The sequence below is a fragment of the Pristiophorus japonicus genome, chromosome 3, assembly GCF_044704955.1.
Source record: "Pristiophorus japonicus isolate sPriJap1 chromosome 3, sPriJap1.hap1, whole genome shotgun sequence".
In the NCBI taxonomy this organism is placed as follows: Eukaryota; Metazoa; Chordata; class Chondrichthyes; family Pristiophoridae; genus Pristiophorus; species Pristiophorus japonicus.
Window position 1 is genome coordinate 150354765 of NC_091979.1, and position 21525 is coordinate 150376289.

The window sequence follows — 21525 nt, forward strand, 5'->3', positions numbered from 1 at the left end:
GCTCGAAGTCATCAGCGATGCGCTGATGACATCATTGCGCTGGCGCGTTACAACATCCCACCCCATCAGTTAAAGGGGATGGCTGCTGCGAGCTCTGCAGCCACTTTAGTGGCAAACAGTGGGCCAAGAGGGGGTGCCAGGTTGCCTGTTGGCAGCCCGGCCGAACCGCGGCCATAATTTTCTCCTGACCTCGCAGTCGGCCGCCAAAAAAAATAACATAGCGTTGCCAGCAGCGCCACCACCCCTGTAAGGGCGGCGGTGCTGCCAAGCCACACACAGGGTACTGACAGCCAGAGGCACCGACCAGCAGTAGCACTCCCGGGGACAATTCCAGAAAAGGGGCAATTTCCTGCGGGGCAATTTTGGGAAGGGGTCACCGCCAGTCAGTAAGCAGTCGGTGCATGCAAACCCCAGCGGGAAAATGGGTGGAGTGGTCCCCTACACCTCTCCAAACCTGAGCAAGGGCAATTTTTTAAATGGCGGCCCCTCCGCGGAGACTCGCCGGCCATTCCGCACCGACCCGTAGCCGGCGCTTTCAGGCGGCCACGGGCCTTATAGAAAGGGGCAATTTCAGGTCAGCACCTCTGGCAGTTCAGCACTTCCTCTGAACTGTACTGAAATATCATTTTGGATTATATGCTCAAGTCTCTGGAGTGGTGTTTGAACCCACAACCTTCTGGCACAAAGATGAAAGTGCTTCCACGGATCCAAGGTTTACATTTACGGGGAAATAAAGACTTGTAAGGTATATTGAGGCAGCAATTGAAAATTATTTAAACGGTGGCATAGTGGTTTTGTTACTGGACTAGTAATCTAGAGACTTGGACTAATGATCAGGAGACGAGAGTTTAAATCCCAGCATGCCAGCTAGGGAGTTTAAATTCAGATAATTAAACAAATTTGGAATAACAAGCTAATGGCTGTAATGATGTCCGTGAAACTGCTGGATTGACGTAAAATCCCATCTGATTCACTAATGTCTTGCAGGAAAGGAAAGCTGCCGCCCTTAATTGGTCTGGCCGATAAGTGACTCCAGACCCGGCATCAACCTAGGCACCGGCTTCGGACACGAAAAAGGCATATCCAGCCCAGTCAAACCTGCAAAGTCTTCCTCGCTAACATCTGGGGACGTGTAAAAATTGGGAGAGCAGTCTCACAGACTAGTCAAGCATGCCAAAAGGTTAATTGTGCTTTAAAGAGAAACTGAGAAAAAGGTATAGCTTTAGAGGGAAAAACATATAAATCAAAATTCTTTTGGGGCTATAATAGAACGAGGACGATCAGAGAAGAGATGAAATATTAAAAGATGTAAATGTGCTTTGAACTGAGAATGAGCACAAGTTGGTAGATATTTTGAATAATTATTACCTGAAAGTATTCGCAAGGAAAGACATGAATAACATGACGTCCCCAAAAATACGGCTGAGGCAATCTTCAGGACTTGGATATAAATTAGTTGGAATTCCCAGACAAGCTAAAAGTGCTTAAAACAAATATATCCCCAAGGTTAGATGGTATTTATCCCAGAGTAGTGATAGAGACCAGGAAGGAATTTGAGAAGCACTGCCAGTCATTGGGCTCAAGTTTCGGACCCCCGCTAGAACGGCGTACATCGGAGAGGCCCGCTTAATTTGTAGAACAGAAATTGCGGCGAATACTTACCTGCCGATTCTCCGATATCTGTCGGCCCGTTTCCAGCTCGGCGCGCGCAACAGGAGTTGCTGGGGGCGGAGCTACAGCCCTGCACCAAAAACAGGGCCGGCAGCTGCGCACGTGCACGGTAGCTCCTGGCCCTCCCAGCGCATCCTGCCTCCGGTCGACGACCCTATCCCTGGCCGAAGGGACGTCGCCCCTGTCCCGGGCCGAGTGGCCCTTACCTCGTTGGCAGCGGGGCCAGCCCACCCAGTATCTCACTGGGGGAGGGCCCCGCCCGAAGTCCTCAGCGGCGGCTCGGCTTCTCCTGGGTGCGGGCCTCGCCCAAAGTGGCGGCGGCAGCGGGACCCGCCTAAAGTCCTCGGCGGCAACAGGCCCCTCCTGACTGGCATCTCCTGGGGGGGGGGGCCGTCCCAGCATGCTGTTGGAGGGCTCCCGGTGCTGCAGTAGGTGAGTAGAAACTTAATTTTTTATTTATTGATTGATTTTTTATTATTTTTTTTATTTTAAATTTTTTTATTTTTTTTGTTCGATTTTTTATTTTTATTTGTTATTTTTTGATTCATTTATTGGTTGATTTATTGATTTATTTATCATTTATTATTGATGATGGCTCTTTATTTGTAAAAGCGAAGTATTTAATGCTTGTAAACTTCCCTTCCCTCCCCTATCTCTCGTTCCCTGCGCCTAATTTATAAAGTGTAGGCAAGGTTTTTCTGAGCATACAAAAATCTACACTTACTCCATTCTAAGTTAGTTTGGAGTAAGTTTTCACACCTAAACTTGTAAAACAGGCATAAGTGGCTGGACACGCCCTCTTTTGAAAAAAGAAATCTGTTCTAAAATGAAACTATTCTAACTCAATAGAACTGGAGCAAACTAAATGCTGAGAATTGCAATTTCTAAGTTGTTCCATTCTAAACTAATTGCTCCAAAAAAATAGGAGCAACTCAGGCCGAAACTTGAGCCCAATATGGGGGAGTCAATGACAGCATGAGTAAAATAAAGAGAGTGGTTATTTGCACTAGTTTTTTGAGCGTCTTTCTGCACCTGTGCTCCCTGGACTCCACCCCCGATGCCTGTGCATGTGCACCAGCGCCCCCTGGACTCCTTTCCCATCCTCCCAGCATTTTTTTTTTTCAAAACTCCCTCCCATGACGAACCTGAAACACGCATGCGCAGAACAGTTCCAGTTCATTGGCAGCAGTCATGTCCATGAAGATAAATAATTAGTAAATGGTATGGAAAAGATTAATCTGGAATACTACTTTAAATTAAACTGAAGGAGTAGGACAAGGGGATACAGGTTCAAACTAGTAAAGAGTAACTTTAGGCCTGATATCAGGAAGTTCTTCATGCAGGGAGTGATCAACACTTGGACTGGATTTCGAAGCAGAGTGATGCGGGTGAAAACCTTGGAATCATTTAAGAAACAGTTAGATGCAGCAAACCAGGGAGTGTAGAATCAGTCTGGATGGATAAAATAAGATGGGCTGAATGGCCTTCCTCATGTATAAGTGCACTGCAATCTTGTTATTTGATATTTATTATGAGCTCAAAAAGATGAAAAACTTGAATTATGTTACATATTAAAATCAATTTGGAGTAATTTCAACTTTGGCAGGGGCAGAAAACTGGTGTATCAGCTGCTCGTTGTACATCCTGCCCGATTTTCCTTTCCACCAATCTAAAGGAATATTGGACAAGGCGTATAACAAGCAGCTGATCAAATATCAGTTTTCCGCCCATGCAGTAGTTGAAAACCTTCCCCATTATCTTGTTGAACAGTGCAAAATTAAACCAAATTTTGTCATACCTGTCTGATAGATCGTCAGATTTTTCCGAATTTTCTATAGACATGACAAAAAGGTTGATAAACCAATTCAGCGAATACTGGTACATAGGCTCTATATGGGCAAGATCAGCAATTGAGAAAAATAGGATGGAAGAGTGTATTGCAATAGGTCGGTAGCCCATTCGAGTATAATCAATCTTCCTTTCTGTCTCCTCAGCTACTGCTTGCTTCTGAGTTATTTCATTAGCAAGGACCTTTGATGAAGATAAAACCTTTATGGCAGTTTCATCTTCTAAGATATTTCCTTCTGAGGATGAGAGAATTTCCAGAATCTTATCTTCAATTTCTTTCAGCAGCCTGAAGAATAAAATAGCTTCAACTTAATATTGGTGTATTTAATACACAATCATTTACTTCATTCAAATTATTAGGCAAGTGACTGCAAACAATATTTAGCAATCTGAAAGGCTATATTTTATCATAGTGAATTCAACCTCCTTTTATCACTGAATAGTACAATCTTGTAACTCATCATAAATGAATGTTCTTTCATTACCTGTATTTGACAGGCTTTATAAGTCAGCTGCATTAATTTTTTTAATGGCAGATTTTCATCTTATAGCTTTTGTCATAAAAGATCATCTGATCGGAGCGAATAAGAAAATTCAGGCAGGGAGTATTACATGCCCATATTGGAGGACACTCAGTTTTCCTATCATTTAAATGAATGTTAGAATGCTGGACTCAAGATGTTCTTTAAATAGAGCTTATATTAAAAGATACTAACTACACAAGATGTTTGCATGGTTCTCTGTGTGTCTGTGTGGATCTATGTGATAAGGGATACTACTCTCCCTGTGCTTGAGAGAAGCCAAAGATTTCACTTTCTGCTATTCCCTCCATGTTCTTATATACATAAATCTCCAGAGGGCCTTCTCCAAGGGAATCTTGTGTTTGTAATTTCTGAGCCTCTCCTTGTTCAGATCTGCTCCCATTTAATATGTGCTGTCTCATCACGTAAACAGAAAAGTAATCTTCAGATATTATAAGCTGAAGCATCACAGTGAAAGATATATATTCAAACTGCAACATATCTTGTATATCAGTAAGTGACCACGTATCATGTAGCTTTGTGGTGTTGCAATGATTTTATGTGTTATGGTCTTTCAAGATGTGTTTCAATTATCAGTAGAAGCTTCAATGTGTGTCATGCTGGAGTATGACTGCACTGTCAGCAAGTGAAAATCTATATTGTTGTGCGAGGGCTTGGCATAAGCTAACAGTAACTGTGGAACAGTTGGGTACACAACACTTTGATGTGTGCATATTTGGGCCCTCTATCTGGCAAATGACATTTCCTTAAGTTGTTTCATCTTCTCTTGCAGCCATGTACTGTACGCAGAAGTAAGCATAGCACCACCTTCTGCCAGGCATGCTGCACTGCTGTTACCTGAGAAGGGTGCCCAGGAGAGCCAAGCAGGGCAACCCTCCTCACATCTATCTTATGCTGCAGCACTTTCATTTTGCCAACTATCAAACTGTTGTGTCATTTGTTGAATCGCTTCAATTGCCGACAGAGCCTGTTTCCCGTCTCATCATTTGGTTTGTCCTCCTTTGGTTTTGCAAGCCTTTTCTTTTCCTCAAATAGCCTTTACATTTAAAATACTTGCAGCCTTTGGAAAGGCTGAAACTTGAGAAGAGCTAATGTATCAGATAACTACAGTCCAATGAAGTACTTTTGAAGTGTAGTCACTGTTGTAATGTAGGAAACGCAGCAGCCAATTTTCACATGGTAATGGTCCCACAAACAACAATGAAATAAATGACTAGATCATCTGTTTTAGGTGTTAGTTAAGGAGAAGAGAGATTTGACAGACATACACATTTTTTCAAATATTCTCAAAAAGGCATGGTAGCACCACTTCGCCCATGCTCAAAATATTACAATGTTTTACCTCTTTTAATCAAAGCTTTTCCTTTAAAAATCTCTCAATATGGATTATTAACAAATGCAGCACATAATTCAGCATCATTGTTTTAATTAGACTAAGTGGAAGAGAAAAATAGGACATTATATAAATGAATATATAGGTTTTTATTTACCTTTTGTTTTCTGCACTTTGTAAAATTAAAGCCTGCTTCTCTTCTTCCAAGTCTGGCCTTTCTCTAGCCACTACAATACCCAGAAGCTGGTCTTGCATCCCCTCAGAGGTAATCATAAAGTTTAGCAGGGTCACCTGTAGATCAGGGGATAAATTCAAAAATATAAATATTGCTAGCAATTCATTGTAGTTATCACAGAACACAGATATAATACTTCTAATTCATTTTCTGTTGTGAAATATGTAGTGATCATATTATAGAATGATAACAGGCTCTCTCAACATCACTTCTCTTTAGCAGCAGCTCCAGTAGTTACTAGTGGCCAAACAGAAGTTATGTAGAATTAGGCCAGAGTTGTTATTAAGCATACCATTAAAGAAAACCCTTTTAGTAACTCAACTTTTCACCCACTAATTTAAGAACACTGAAAAATGTTACATTAATTTTAACTTTCCTAGTGCTGGATTTTCGGCTCTATTTATCCTCTTGTAGCACCCTGGAGGGCGTTTTAAGGCATAACGGCGAGCGGCCAGCTTTTACCACCTGGTCAGCAAATTCAGCTCAGGGTTTGCAGAGCGCAAAAACTTACCAACCCACCGACAGTTTTAATGAGATCAGGATGTCAATCGTCATGCAATGCTCCGCTAGCGTTCTAGCTGCAAAATTGGGCCTGAATGCCACATTATGGCCCCAAATTTCCACATGATTTGCTCCTGATTTTTAGGAGCAACTGGTGGAGAACGGAGTATCTTAGAAATCGCAATTCTCCACATTTAAGTTTTCTGCAATTCTAGTCAGTTAGAACAGTTTCACTTTTAAACAGAATTTTTTTTTCAAAAGGGGGGGTGTCCGGCCACTAACGCCTGATTTGATAGTTTCCACAGTGAAAACGTACTCCAAACTAACTTAGAATGGAGCAAGTGAAGATTTTTGTAGGCCTGAAAAAACTTTGTCTACACATTAAAAAATCAGGCGCAGGTTACAAATTAGGCGTCCGGAACGAGGTGGGGGGGGGGGGGGGGAGGGGGGGAAGGGAAGTCATTACATTCTACAATAAATCCTTAGTTATACTTATACAAATATTATACAAATAATTCCAACCTGAATAAAAATTTCTAAGCAAAGAAATGATTAAATAAACCATGTTCTTACCTGTGTGAAAGTGCTTCAGGCAGGGAGAAGGCTGCAGGAAGCCTCACAAGTTGAGGCAGCCGTTCCCGACAGCAGGGGAGGGAAGGCAGTAAGGGCCCGACCAACGGCAGCAGCCGTTCCCGACGGCAGGGAAGGGAAGGCAGTAAGGGCCCGACAGACGGCAGCGGGGGGCGGGGGAGGCAGGGAGGAGGCAGCAGTTCCCGACGGCAGGGGAGGGGGGGAGGCAGCGGGGGGGAGGCAGTGAGAAGGTTGCAGGAAGCCTCAGAAGTTGAGGCAGCCATTCCCGACGGCAGCGGGGGGAGGCAGTGAGGAGGCAGCCGTTCCCAATGGCAGCGGGGGGAGGCCCCCTGCCGTCGGTCGGGCCCGTCGGGAAACGGCTGCCTAAACTTCTGAGGCTTCCTGCACCTTTTCACTGCTGCAAGAAGCCTCAGTGCTGATCATGGAAGGGCAATGTGGTTTTATTAAAAAATTTTAAAAATTGAACAGCTACAAAGCACTACAAAAGTGGCCGAGTGCCAATGTTTCCTTCACACTGCGCGTGCATGAACGCTCCAACGCACACGCGCAGGGTTGCCGGCATGAAAAAAACTCATTTAAATGGTACCCACCCCCTCCTACTTATAAAATCGGCGCGAGTGGTAGGCTCCGCCCCCTGGGCGCCGCGCCAAGCTGACATCGAGCTGCAAACCGCTCGAGAATAGCGCGTTTTCTTTTCAGGCACCGTTTTCAGCGCGAAAAACGGGCGCCCAGCTCGGAGGGGCGCCCTGTTTTGCCGCGTGTGGAAACTTGGGGCCTATAAGCCCACCCCAAAAGTCGCCTGAAAAACCTTGCGGTCCCACAGTCCAGCAGTCGGTATTTGCCGTGTATTTAAATTGAGGGAGGAGGATCCTACATCGCAGGCCACATTGACTGCAACAGTTGGGCACAGCACGTTGCGTGAAGCTCGGACTTCAAATCGGCAGTTTTATCTGCCATTTCAGTGTCATTACCGTGAACAAATACTTTGGTTCTGTCTTCACTAATGAAGACACGAATAACCTCCCGAAATTACTAGGGGACCGAGGGTCTAGCGAGAAGGGGGAACTGAGGGAAATCCTTATTCATCAGGAAATTGTGTTAGGGAAACTGAAGGGACTGAAAGCCGATAAATCCCCAGGGCCTGATAGTCTGCATCCCAGAGTACTTAAGGAAGTGGCCCTAGAAATAGTCGATGCATTGGTGGTCATTTGCCAATATTCCATGGACTCTGGTTCAGTTCCATGGATTGGAGGGTAGCTAATGTAACCCCACTTTTTAAAAAAGGAAGGAGAGGGAAAACAGGAAATTATAGACCGGTTAGCCTGACATCGGTGGTGGGGAAAATGCTGGAATCAATTATTAAAGATGGAATAGCAGCACATTTGGAAAGCAGTGACAGGATCAGTCCAAGTCAGCATGGATTTATGAAAGGGAAATCATGCTTGACAAATCTTCTAGAGTTTTTTTGAGGATGTAACTAGTAGAGTGGATAAGGGAGAACCAGTGTATTTGGACTTTCAAAAGGCTTTTGACAAGGTCCCACACAAGAGATTAGTGTGCAAAATTAAAGCACATGGTATTGTGAGTAATGTATTGACGTGGATAAAGGACTGGTTGGCAGACAGGAAGCAAAGAGTGGGAATAAACGGGTCATTTTCAGAATGGCAGGCAGTGACTAGTGGGGTGCCGCAGAGTTCAGTGCTGGGACCCCAGCTATTTACAATATACATTAATGATTTAGACGAAGGAATTGAATGTGATATCTCCAAGTTTGCAGATGACACTAAGCTGGGTGGCAGTGCAAACTGTGAGGAGGATGCTAGGAGGCTGCAGGGGGACTTGGACAGGTTAGGTGAATGGGCAAATGCATGGCAGGTGCAGTATAATGTGGATGAGTGTGAGGTTATACACTTTGATGGCAAAAACAGGAAGGCAGATTATTATCTGAATGGTGACAGATTAGTAAAAGGGCAAGTGCAATGAGACCTGGGTGTCATGGTACATCAGTCATTGAAGGCAGGCATGCAGCTACAGCAGGCAGTAAAAAAAGCCAATGGCATGCTGGCCTTCATAGCGAGGGAATTTGAGTATAGGAACAGGGAGGACTTACTGGAGTTGTACGGGGCCTTGGTGAGACCACACCTTGAGTATTGTGTGCAGTTTTTGGTCTCCTAATCTGAGGAAGGGCATTCTTGCTATTGAGGGAGCACAGCGAAGGTTCACCAGACTGATTCCCGGGATGGCAGGACTGACAATGAAGAAAGACTGGATCGACTAGGCTTATATTCACTGGAATTTAGAAGAATGAGAGGGGTTCTCATAGAAACATATATAATTCTGACGGGATTGGACAGGTTAAATGCAGGAAGATTGTTCCCGATGTTGGGGAAGTCCAGAACCAGGGGTCACAGTCTAAGGATAAGGGGTAAGCCATTTAGGACCGAGATGAGGAGAAACTTCTTCACTCAGACAATTGTAAACCTGTGGAATTCTCTACCACAGAAAGTTGTTGAGGCCAGTTCGTTAGATATATTCAAAAGGGAGTCAGATGTGGTCCTTACAGCTAAAGGGATCAAGGGGTATGGAGAGAAAGCAGAAATGGGGTACTGAAGTTGCATGATCAGCATGAGCTTCCCCCGCCCCTCTCCCCACCCTCTTCCATTCATCCCCTCCCACGCCTGCTGTTCCTCCTCAACGAGGCCTCAGTGCCTAAAGCAAGGCTGATTGAGGGCTTCTGTGTTGGTGGGCCAGACAGTGAAGATTGCCTAGGATGACACCCTGGACCTGCTCTGGGACTGGAAGGCATCTGCGCATGCGTGAAATGTCTATCTTGTTTAACGCATGATTTTCGGCAAAAACTCTCTTGTGTAACGGCTGATTTTGCACCCCTGATCATGGAACCTCATTTTTTGCCGAATTTGGCTGATGAAGGCTCAAACTTTTTCCAGGAGGTATCAGGACTGTCTTGCTGTCATTACCGCCCTGAAATCTCCAAAGCTGAAAATCCAGCCCCTAATGTGTTAGATATATTTCAGTAGTCTGGTACAAAAGATTATGTGATGCACTAAAACTCTGCTTGTCACTTGTTTGGAGGGGTAGCTATAATAAAATGCGTACAATATCATTGCAACTTAAACATTTCAAGATTCTAATATGGAGGTTTTCTTACTTTATCTTCATGTCCTTAAGGTCAGGACTATTTTACTGGCAATGTTCTCAATGCAATTAAACTGATCATTTAGGCATTATATGTTTTGCATAATTGCAGAGTGTCAGGTTTGCTGTAAGGTGCTGATTCTGGTAAACATACTTTTAATCAGAACTGGTTGATCATCTACGGTATTTTACAGGGAGTCAAGACCAGCGTTGTCTTCGGGCGAAGTGGAGTTAGAGGACAGGGGATAATTGGATCAGGGTATATAGATATGGTTAGGTTGCCATTTTGAAGCCATATATTCTCTCCATATCTTACTTTGATTAGTTATTGCTATTTATAGTTAACATAGAAGCATAGAGGTGCAGGTGTAGGCCATTCGGCCCTTCGAGCCTGCACCACCATTCAATATGATCATGGTTGATCATGCAACTTCAGTACCCCATTCCTGCTTTCTCTCCATACCCCTTGATCTCTTTAGCTATAAGGGCCACATCTAACTCTCTTTTGAATATATCTAATGAACTGGCCTCAACAACTTTCAGTGGTAGATAATTCCACAGGTTCACAATTCTCTGAGTGAAGACGTTTCTCCTCATCTCCGTCCTAAATGGCTTACCCCTTATCCTTAGACTGTGACCCCTGGTTCTGGACTTCCCCAACATTGGGAACATTCTTCCTGCATCTGACCTGTCCAATCCCATCAGAATTTTATAGGTTTCTATGAGATCCCCTTTCATTCTTCTAAATTCCATTGAATATAAGCCTAGACGATCTAGTCTTTCTTCATATGTCAGTCCTGCCATCCCAGGAATCAGTCTGGTGAACCTTCGCTGCACTCCCTCAATAGCAAGAATGTCCTTCCTCAGATTAGGAGTCCAAAACTGTACACAATATTCAAGATGTGGCCTCACCAAGGCCCCGTACAACTGCATTAAAACCTCCCTGCTCCTATACTCAAATTCTTTCACTATGAAGGCCAACATGCCATTTGCCTTCTTCACCGCCTGCTGTACCTGCATGCCAACTTTCAATGACTAATGTACCATGACACCCAGGTCTCGTTGCACCTCCTCTTTTCCTAGTCTGTCACCATTCAGATAATATTCTGCCTTCCTGTTTTTGCCACCAAAGTGGATAACCTCACATTTATCTACATTATACCGCATCTGCCATGCATTTGCCCACTCACCTAACCTGTCTAAGTCATCCTGCAGCCTCTTAGCAGTCTCCTCGTAGCTCACACTGCCACCCAGCTTAGTGTCATCTGCAAACTTGGAGATATTACATTCAATTCCTTCGTCTAAATCATGAATGTATATTGTAAATAGCTGGGGTCCCAGCACTGAACCTTGTGGTATCCCACTAGTCACAGCCTGCCATTCGGAAAAGGATCCGTTTATTCCTACTCTTTGCTTCCTGTCTGCCAACCAGTTCTCTATCCACATCAATACATTACCCCCAATACCATGTGCTTTAATTTTGCACACTAATTTCTTGTGTGGGACCTGGTCAAAAGCCTTTTGAAAGTCCAAATACACCACATCCACTGGTTCTCCCTTGTCCACTCTATTAGTTACATCCTCAAAAAATTCTAGAAGATTTGTCAAGCATGATTTCTCTTTCATAAATCCATGCTGGCTTGGACCGATCCTGTCACTGCTTTCCAAATGTGCTGCTATTACATTTTTAATAATTGATTTCAACATTTTCCCCACTACCGATGTCAGGCTAACCGGTCTATAATTCCCTGTTTTCTCTCTCCCTCCTTTTTAAAAAAGTGGGGTTACATTAGCTACCCTCCAATCCATAGGAACTGATCCAGAGGCTATAGAATGTTGGACAATGACCATCAATGCATCCACTATTTCTAGGGCCACTTCCTTAAGTACTGTGGGATGCAGATTATCAGGCTCTGGGGATTTATCGGCCTTCAATCCCATCAATTTCCCTCATAGAATTTCCTGACTAATAAGGATTTCCTTCAGTTCCTCCTTCTCGCTAGACCCTCGGTCCCCTATTAGTTTCGGGAGATTATTCGTGTCTTCCTTAGTGAAGACAGAACCAAAGTACAAATACAAATGTTACAACAAATTGGCAAGCAGAGAAACAGAATTGGTTGGAGCATAGGAATTACTCTGCAGTGTGGGCTGAGAAGCTGAGAGTCATAAAACCGAGGTGCTGTAGCACCACAAATGGTGGGTTGCTGTAATTGCAACATGACAAATTTACATAGAAAGAAAGACTTGCACTTATATCGTGCCTTTCACAACCACCGGACATCTCAAATTGTTTTACAACCAATGAAGTAGTTTTGGAGTGTAGAATGACCAGCTAATCTGTTTTTGTTATGTTGATTGAGTGATAAATATTGGCCAGGGCACCGGCAATAACTCTCCTGCTCCTCTTCGAAATAGTGCCACGGGATCTTTTACATCCACTTGAGAGAGCAGACTGGGCCTCGGTTTAATATCTCATCTGAAAGACAGCATCTCTGACAGTGCAGCACTCCCTCAGCACTGCACTGGAGTGTTAGCTTAGATGTTTGTGCTCAAGTCCCTGGAGTGGGATTTGAGCCCACAACCTTCTGAGTCAGAGGTGAGAGTGCTACCCACTGAGCCACAGCGGACAGCTGTGCATAGGCAATTGCTATTAAAACTGTGAACATTGGAATTAATAATAAGAAAAGTTGACAGGAAGAGCATACAGACATAAGATTTATAATTGAAATATGTAGCTGCCCATGTTATAAGTGCTGAATGAAATTCAATATCTCATCAAAAACATAATAAAACCATTAAATTTTGAGTGTCAAAACTGCCTGGAAATTTAACAATAACAAGAAATTAAACAGTGACCCACAGCTAAAAAGTAATCAATTTCTCATCAAATTTCAGACCTTGACAGATGTTTCTGGAAGATAATGGGGATTTCTCAACTTTGTTGTGATGTAAAAGCGGAAATCTGGGGCATATTCAATTGTGGAGTCACCCAGTCGAATGCATATGCTGCCACTCTGCTTGAATGTTTGTTTAAGCAGCAAAGGTTCCAGGATGGGATCTAGCTCCTCGCCAATATTTTCCAACAAAACTAGAAAATTAAACCATTAACATCGTCTTCATCATTTTACATATTTCACTCTTAAGCAAAAGGTCAGTATTTAGTTTGACTGTGAACTGTAATCAATCAATTATTCTAAGATAATATGTAATAACAGCTCATTTTAGTTACTGTATCCATGTTTAACCCTTGGATACTGAAGGACTATTTCAAAATACGTAACTATTTCTTTCAGATAACATCCATAAAATTAATTTGCTGTGTTTCCCAGTAAGAAACAATATAAATTAAAATGAGAGAGATGTACAGAAGTAATGAACATTAACTCATACTGCATCAAGTATGATGACTTTTTAACAGTGAATTCTAAACTCAGCCAAAATAAACACAAAGATAGAGTATGAAACCATTGCGTTGCTATGGAAACAGTCATAATGAACAGATAGACTCCAACAACCCTGTTAGAGTAATTTCATGACAGATTTAGCTTTCCTTCGCTTGTGCTATATTCTCAATAGGTAACATATTCTAATTTTAAAACAAAATACAGCAATTTGTGGCATTAATAGCAATAACAAAACTAAAATTGCTAAATTTTTCACCCTAATTTTGGTGCTAAAATACCACTGTGGTCTTACAGAAGTTTAACTACTGCAGGTATACAATTTTTACATTCATTAAATTTGCATTCAGTGACTGTTACTAATAACTTATCAAAGTTATATTAATTTTAAAATACAAAAATAACAGAAAACCTATAAAACCTATCAAACAAGAACTGCACTTTTTACTTTGGTAAGGAATAAAAAATGTATTTCTGGTTTAGCACTTGTACAAATGAAGTGCTTGCACCAATCCAAGAAAAATAGGTAGACTTTCCTCTTCAGCACGTGGGCAAAGAGCCTGATGGGCAAATGCATTTATCACAAATTCAGCCACTATCAGCTCATAATTTTCCATCCATGGTAACTCTTACACCCAGGTCCTGTGTAATGTCCTTACATACTACTATAAATTCACACGAGGCACATTCTGCAGACAAGGTCACTCTGTGACCTGAACCTTTATTCACAGGACCAAGGAGTGATGACCCTGTGTGGGACCTCCTTTTATATACCTGGATGACCAGGTGAGGAGTGTCTCCCACAAGTTCACCCCCTGTGGTCATCTTAGGTGTATACAGTATGCAGTGTTGTTATGAAAGTTACAGTTACATGAAGGTTACATACATGACATCACCTCCCCCACCAACATCTTATGGGGTCAAAGATTAAGTTTTTCAGGCGGTCGACGCTCTCTCGTGGAGCGCCGCAGTTGTGGTTCTGGTTGTTGAGCCTTGGCCTGCGTCTCTGTCACCTGTGGTGATTCCGGCTTGTCCGGGCTGGCCGCAAAGACTGTGCATGCTGCTGAATGTTCTTGTTGCTTGTTCACTGGTGGTGGTGTGGGCAACATCTCATGATCTTCCTCAGGTTCCTCAGTGTCCATGCTGAACCTTTTTTTTTACTTGGTTCAGATGCTTGCGGCATATCTGTCCATTGTTAAGTCTGACCACTATGACCCTATTCTCCTCTTTGCCAATTACAGTACCCTCAAGCCACTTGGGCCCCAAAGCGTGATTAAGAACAAATACAGGGTCATCGATTTCTATACATCTCCCCTTTGAGTTACGGTCATGGCACTCATTTTGGGACTGGCGCTTGCCCCCAACAATGTCTGACAGGACAGGATGAATGAGGGACAGCCGAGTTTTAAGTGTACGTTTCATGAGTAGTTCCACGGGCGGGACTCTCGTGAGCGAATGCGGTCAGAACCTATAGGCCAGCAGGAGGTGCGATAGGCGGCATTGAAGAGAGGATCCTTGAATCCGGAGCATGCCCTGTTTTATGATTTGGACCGCACGTTCCGCCTGGCCATTGGAAGCCGGCTTGAACGGTGCTGTCCTGACATGTTTGATGCCATTACCTGACATGAACTCCCGGAATTCATAGGGCCGTGAAACACGGGCCGTTGTCACTAACCAGGATGTCCAGCAAGCCGTGGGTTGCAAAGACCGCATGCAGATTCTCCACAGTGGTGGTCGTCGTGCACGAATTCAATATGATGCACTCGATCCATTTCGAGTATGCATCAACAACAATAAGGAACATTTTTCCCATGAACAGGCCCGCGTAGTCTACGTGAATACGTGACCATGGCCTGGTGGGCCAGGGCCATGGGCTGAGTGGGGCCTCCCTGGGGGCATTGCTAGTTGGGCACACGTCGTGAACCTACGAACACAGTGTTCCAGGTCTGAGTCAATTCCCGGCCACCATACATGTGACCGGGCAATGGCCTTCATTAGCACGATGCCTGGGTGCTCGCTGTGGAGTTCCCTGATGAATGCTTCCCTTCCCTTCTGGGGCATGACTACCCGGCTGCCCCATAGTAGGCAGTCGGCTTAGATGGAGAGTTCAACCATCCGTCTGTGAAACGGTCTGACCTCCTCGGGGCATGCTCCGTGTGCGGGCGCCCAATCTCCAGTCAGGACACATTTCTTAATCAAGGATAGGAGGGGATCTCTGTTGGTCCAGATTTTGATCTGGCGGGCTGTGATGGGGGAGCCTGCGCTGTCAAAGGCTTCAACGGCCATGACCATCTCAGCGCTTTGCTCCGCTGCCCCCTCAGTGGTGGCCAGTGGAAGCCTGCTGAGCGTGTCAGCGCAATTTCCGGTGCCTGGCCGGTGCCGTATGGTGTAGTCATACGCAGCCAGCGTGAGAGCCCATCGCTGTATGCGAGCTGACACATTGGCATTGACAGCTTTGCTGTCTGACAACAGGAATGTTAACGGCTTGTGGTCCGTTTCTAACTCGAACCTTCTGCCAAAAAGATACTGGTGCATCTTTTTCACCCCGTAGACACATGCGAGTGCTTCCTTTTCAACCATCCCATATCCCCTTTCTGCTTGGGAGAGCGACCTGGAGGCATAAGCCACAGGTTGGAGTTGGCCCTCATCATTACTCTGCTGCAACACGAACCCAACCCCATAGGATGATGCATCACATGTCAAAACCAATTTCTTACAGGGGTTGTACAGAGTCAACAGCTTATTAGAACAAAGCAGGTTCCGCGCCCGATTGAAAGCCCGTTCCTGACAGTCCCCCCAAAACCAATCACAGCCCTTACGCAGGAGCACGTGTAGCAGCTCCAACAATGTGCTTAAGTTTGGCAGAAACTTCCCGAAATACTTCAAGAGTCCCAGAAATGAACGCAACTCCGATGTGTTGCCGGGCCTGGGCGCACGACAAATCGCCTCCGTTTTGGATTCGGTAGGCCGGATCCCGCCTGCGGCAACCCTCCTGCCCAAAAACTCGACCTCTGGGGCCAAAAACACACACTTGGACTTCTTTAGTCGCAGGCCTATCCGGTCTAGTCGGCGTAGCATCTCCTCCAGGTTGTGGAGGTGTTCCTCGGTGTCTTGACCCGTGATAAGGATATCGTCCTGAAATACGATTGTTCCAGGGATGCATTTGAGTAGGCTTTCCATGTTCCTTTGAAAGATAGCGGCCGCTGATCGAATGCCAAACGGACACCTGTTGTAGACAAACAGTCCTTGGTGATGGTGGTCAGAAGCTTGGATTCTTCGGCCAGTTCCTGGGTCATGTAGGCTGAAGTGAGGTCCAACTTGGTGAACAGCTTGCCGCCTGCCAGGGTGGCAGAAAGATTCTCTACTCTTGGAAGCAGGTATTGGTCTTGTAGTGACACTCGATTGATAGTGGCCTTGTAGTCGCCACAGATCCTGACTGAGCCATCCGTTTTTAGGACAGGGACGATGGGGCTTGCCCAGTCGCTGAATTCAATGGGCGAAATTATGCCCTCTCTTAGCAACCTGTCCAACTCACTCTCAATTTTCTCCCACATCACATACGGCACAGCTCTGGCTTTGTGGTGCACTGGTCTGGCGTCCGGGGTGATGTGTATCACTACTTTGGTACCTTTGAAAGTCCCGACACCAGGTTGAAATAGTGACTCAAATTTCTGTAGGACCTGTGAGCATGAACTTCACTCCACATCCCCCCATTTCCAGTTCATCTCGGCTAGCCAGCTCCTCCCCAAAAGCGCGGGACCATTTCCAGGGACAATCCAGAGTGGCAGCCGGTTCTCTGATCCATTATGTGTGACCACCAACATTGCACTGCCTAGCACTGGGATGATCTCTTTGGTGTACGTCCGTAATTGCGTGTCAATGCTTTCTAGTTTGGGTCTGCTAGCTCTGAGTGGCCATAGTTTCTCGAATTGTTGGACACTCATAAATGACTGGCTGGCCCCTGCGTCCAGCTCCATGCATACCGGGATGCTGTTTAATAGGACTTTCATCATCATAGGTGGCGTTTTGGTATATGAGCTGTGGATGTTTGCCACATGAACCCGCTGAACTTCAGCGTCCATTGCTTTGTCCCAAGCATCAACCTGCCTTGCAGACCCCTCTTCTGGTTCATCTGCCTCGTAAATTAGCCTTGTTGCGGGCTTCCTGCACATTCTGGCTAAATGTCCACTGAAGTTACAATTTCTACAGATAAATTGTTGAAACCTACAGGTTTTTGCAGCATGTCTGCCCCCGCACCTCCAGCATGAGCTGAGATCATTGTGAACAAAAATGCTGTTACCAGGCATTCCTCTCTGATTGTCTCTTTGATTACTCTTGAGCACTCTGTTAATGGGTGTCATTGGCCCCATCCCAGAACGCATTGTCTGCTGTGATGGCGTAAATGTCCATTCAGCCTGCCATTGTTTCTGTTGAGGACCCACTTTAGAGTCTGTTACTGCCTGGTTGGTGTCGAATTGCCCTTGCCTGCCTGCGGGGTTCTGAGTCGCGTTTACAATGTTAACTCCCTGATCCATCGCCACGTTGGAAGCAGAGTTGCGCACGTATATTATCTTGGTTTCCTCCTCCCCCGCAATGAAGATCTGAGCCATCAACGCCGCCGCTTCCAAGGTCAAATCCTTGGTCTCAAATAGCTTTCTGAAAATCCCGGCGTGACCAATGCCCTCAATAAAGAAATCCCTTAACACCTTCCCCCTGCAGGCATTTGTGAACTTACAGAGGCTGGCCAAGCGCCGAAGCTCCGCAACGAAGTCCGGTATGCTCTGCCCTTCCCAATGTCGGTGTGTATAGAATTGGTATCGGGCCATGTGTATACTGCTCACTAGTTTGAGGTGCTCACCGATCAGTTTGCTGAGCTCTTCAAAGGTTTTGTCTGCCGGCTTCTCGGGTGTGATCAGGTCTTTCATCAGCGCATACGTCTTAGGTCCACAGCTGATCAGTAGATGCGCCCTTCACTTGTCAGCCGCTGCATCTCCCAGCCAGTCCTTCGTGACAAAGCTCTGCTGGAGCCTCTCAACGAAATCGTCCCAGTCCTTACCTTCACAGTACCGTTCCTCTGTGCTACCGGTGGCCATTCTCATGAGTCGTTGATTCCCGTTTCTCTTCGCTAAATGTAGTGTCCTTACACACTACTATAAATTCACACGAGGCACATTCTGCAGACAAGGTCACTCTGTTACCTGAACCTTTATTCACAGGACCAAGGAGTGATGACCCTGCATGGGACCTCCCTTTATATACCTGGATGACCAGGTGAGGAGTGTCTCCCACAAGTTCACCCCCAGTGGTCAAGGTGTGCATTTCTTAGGTGTATACAGTATGCAGTGTTGTTATGAAGATTACAGTTACATGAAGGTTATATACATGACATCCTGAAAAGGAAATTCTGCCCACATTGCCAAAGTATCAACAACATTGGAAGCTACTGGCTGTGCTACGCAAGAGAATGGCTGTTTTGAACAAGGGCAGTTTGACCTTCTTTATTTAAATTGGTGCTAACACAATCAGTGTGTATGGTATGTTAGTCAGGTTTAAATGATCAATTGGATGCTTTGCTTGCTGGGTAGTGCAAAATGGAATTTTAGCTGTATACAGCCCACAATTTTCTGGCCATGGTGTCTCCTTCCTGCTGGTGATAACATTCTCCTATGTGGTGCCCAAATTCCATAGTATTTACTTTAAAATGTTGATACCTATAGATTTTGTTAATATTACTTATACAAACGGCAAAGAAGAATTGTAAACAAATCATTGTTAACGGACAATTTTGAATCCCATACTACATTATGATTTTAAAGAGTAACAGTTGAAATTTATTTTTAAACCATTGTCTTTCAAAATGAAAATAAGGTGGCATAAGAACAATTCATTCCAATATTTTAACTTCCAGATTGCTCACCACAGTAATTGTACTTCCAACTATATGCAGATCCAGGTTATGTTGTAAGCATAATTTTATATAAATACTGAACAAATACTAGTCCAGATATTTTCCTGTATTAATCCAATTGTATGGTTTAGAAGCTAGTTTCCTTTATGGTAAATTGCATCTCCTTTAGGCAGTGTTTACAAACTGCAGATGTGTGACTTACCAGGAGTGCCAAACTGAATGCAGTTTTCCAAAGTTCTCACAAAGTCAGAGTCACTGAGCTTAATTACATGAAGACTGTTGGCTTTTTCCATATTTTTTACCCACTTATTTGCCTGACCTTGAGGATCAATCATCAGTGGCCATCTTCGAGCATTCCTGCAAGTCAGAAGTTTTATGCAACATTAAAGGTATGATTTGCTACAATTTTATATTACATTTGAATGTAACTGGAAGTAACATGAATATAATTGTTACAGAAAATAGCCTAACAGTGTTGATTTTATGACTACATAACATACTTTAAAGAATAGAGCAAAATTCAATCTTCACTATGTTTTGTGAGGAAAATTACAAAGTAATTTATCAAACTAACAGCGAAAACAGAGCAGTATAGCAAAGTGGAAAACATAATAAAAATGCCAGGATTTAGAAAACTAAAGGCAGATTACTCAATCACCTTTAGGTATAGTGATCATTATTTGAATTAAGGTATAATTCATGTAGCACTGGTCAAGTAAATGTCACTTTCTTAAGCTCCTCTCCCCTGCCTCCTCCCCCCCTCACCTCCAATAACAAGTGTGAGGAGTTCATGGACTTCTTCGTCATTGAGATTGAGACCATCCATTCAGCTGCCTCTGCTGCTTCCCTCTCTTCCTTTAGCCCATCAAGCCAAACTTCCCTATAGGTTTTCTTCTGCCCCAGCCTTTTTCTCTAGTTTCTCTCGCATCTCCCCTCATGCTCTCTCCGAGCTCATCTTGTCCACGTGACCCACCTCCTGCTTGCTCGACCCTATTCCTGCCAAATTGCAGAAATTATCCTTTCTGGTTTCCATGTTAGCTGATATTGTTAACATCTCCTCAGGTACTGTCCCCCTCTCCATCACCATCCCTCTCAAAAAAACACCCTTGACCCATCTGCCCTTGCAAACTACCACCCCACCACCAATCTCCTTTTCCTCTCCAAAGTCCTTAAACGTGTTGTTGCGTCACAAATCCGTGCCCATCTTTCCCGCAACTCCATGTTTGACCCCCTCCAAACAGATTTCTGCCCCGCCACAACACTGAAACAGCCCTTATTAAATTTACAAATTACATCCTATGTGACTGTGCCTGTAGTAAACTATCACTCTGTGATTACTGATGTATCTGGGGGCAAGTGTGAAGGAAACACCAGGCCAATTTGTTTAAAGCAGATTACACTTCTGCAAAAATAAATTCCATTCCCGATACAAGCATTATCACTAAATTCTAGGAGCAACCTTCAAGCAGATATGATTGATCATAAGGTTTCATTTGATCCACTGTTATATTGGTCATGAATGACCTGTTGCTACTTACGATATGACGATACCATTGTCAATGGAGAAACTGTCGGAAGGTAATCCCGCAATATTCCAAGCTCGAATTTTAACAGGATCCCCCAAAGTAGTTGTCAGAGAGAAATCATCGGAACATGGGATACGCATCATCTTGCACTGTTCCACCCATTTTTCTGTTTGGTGCTACAATATACCAGAAGTCATGATTAAGATGAGTACCTGAAGACTATGTACAGGAACATAGTAAGGATGAAGCATGTTGCGTGTGCAACAAATAAAGATAAATAGGGACAGAAAAAAATGGTTGCTTTCCTTCAAGGAAATCTAGCATATTTAAACTGTCGGATTTCATAAATATTTATTTTAAGAGTAAGAAGATTGAAACAAAGATTCTATTGTAACAGAAATCCATGATTAAGAGTAATGGGGGACACAGTTCCATCTCCTCACTCCCATATTCCTGATCTCAGGCACCATGCTGTAATGTGGCACTAAGTGGAAGTCAGATGACTACAGACGTTAAGAGTTTACCTGACCAGTGTTGGTAAAATTACCATGAAAGAATGTGGGAAATACCATGTTCATAAATCAATGGTCATTACACAGTTATAATAGAGATTAACAAAAGACCTTTTACTTTCAAGTACAGGACAAATCCGACTATACTTTTTCACTGTCAGAATGTGCTGAAAATCAAACCAGCTGTTTTATTTTCAAATTATCTTTTTAAATTAGTAATATGTTATTGTGTTCCTAATACAGATGAGACTGCACACAGGGAGGTTAAAGTAATAGTGACTTCAGTCTTTATTAAGACACT

General features: G+C 44.0%; 1 protein-coding gene across 4 annotated transcripts in view; it reads right to left on the reverse strand.

Annotated features, from left to right (window-relative positions):
- Nucleotides 1-21525, reverse strand: part of dnah7 (dynein, axonemal, heavy chain 7) — a 1084136-nt gene that overhangs the window by 326317 nt on the left and 736294 nt on the right. For all 4 annotated transcript variants that reach the window (XM_070875892.1, XM_070875893.1, XM_070875895.1 and 1 more), the window contains 5 exons: nt 20725-20888; nt 19389-19543; nt 12775-12965; nt 5552-5685; nt 3470-3805 (listed from right to left, as the gene is read on the reverse strand). In XM_070875892.1, coding sequence (XP_070731993.1) covers nt 3470-3805; nt 5552-5685; nt 12775-12965; nt 19389-19543; nt 20725-20888 — 980 coding nt within the window. The remainder of the gene's footprint in view (nt 1-3469; nt 3806-5551; nt 5686-12774; nt 12966-19388; nt 19544-20724; nt 20889-21525) is intronic.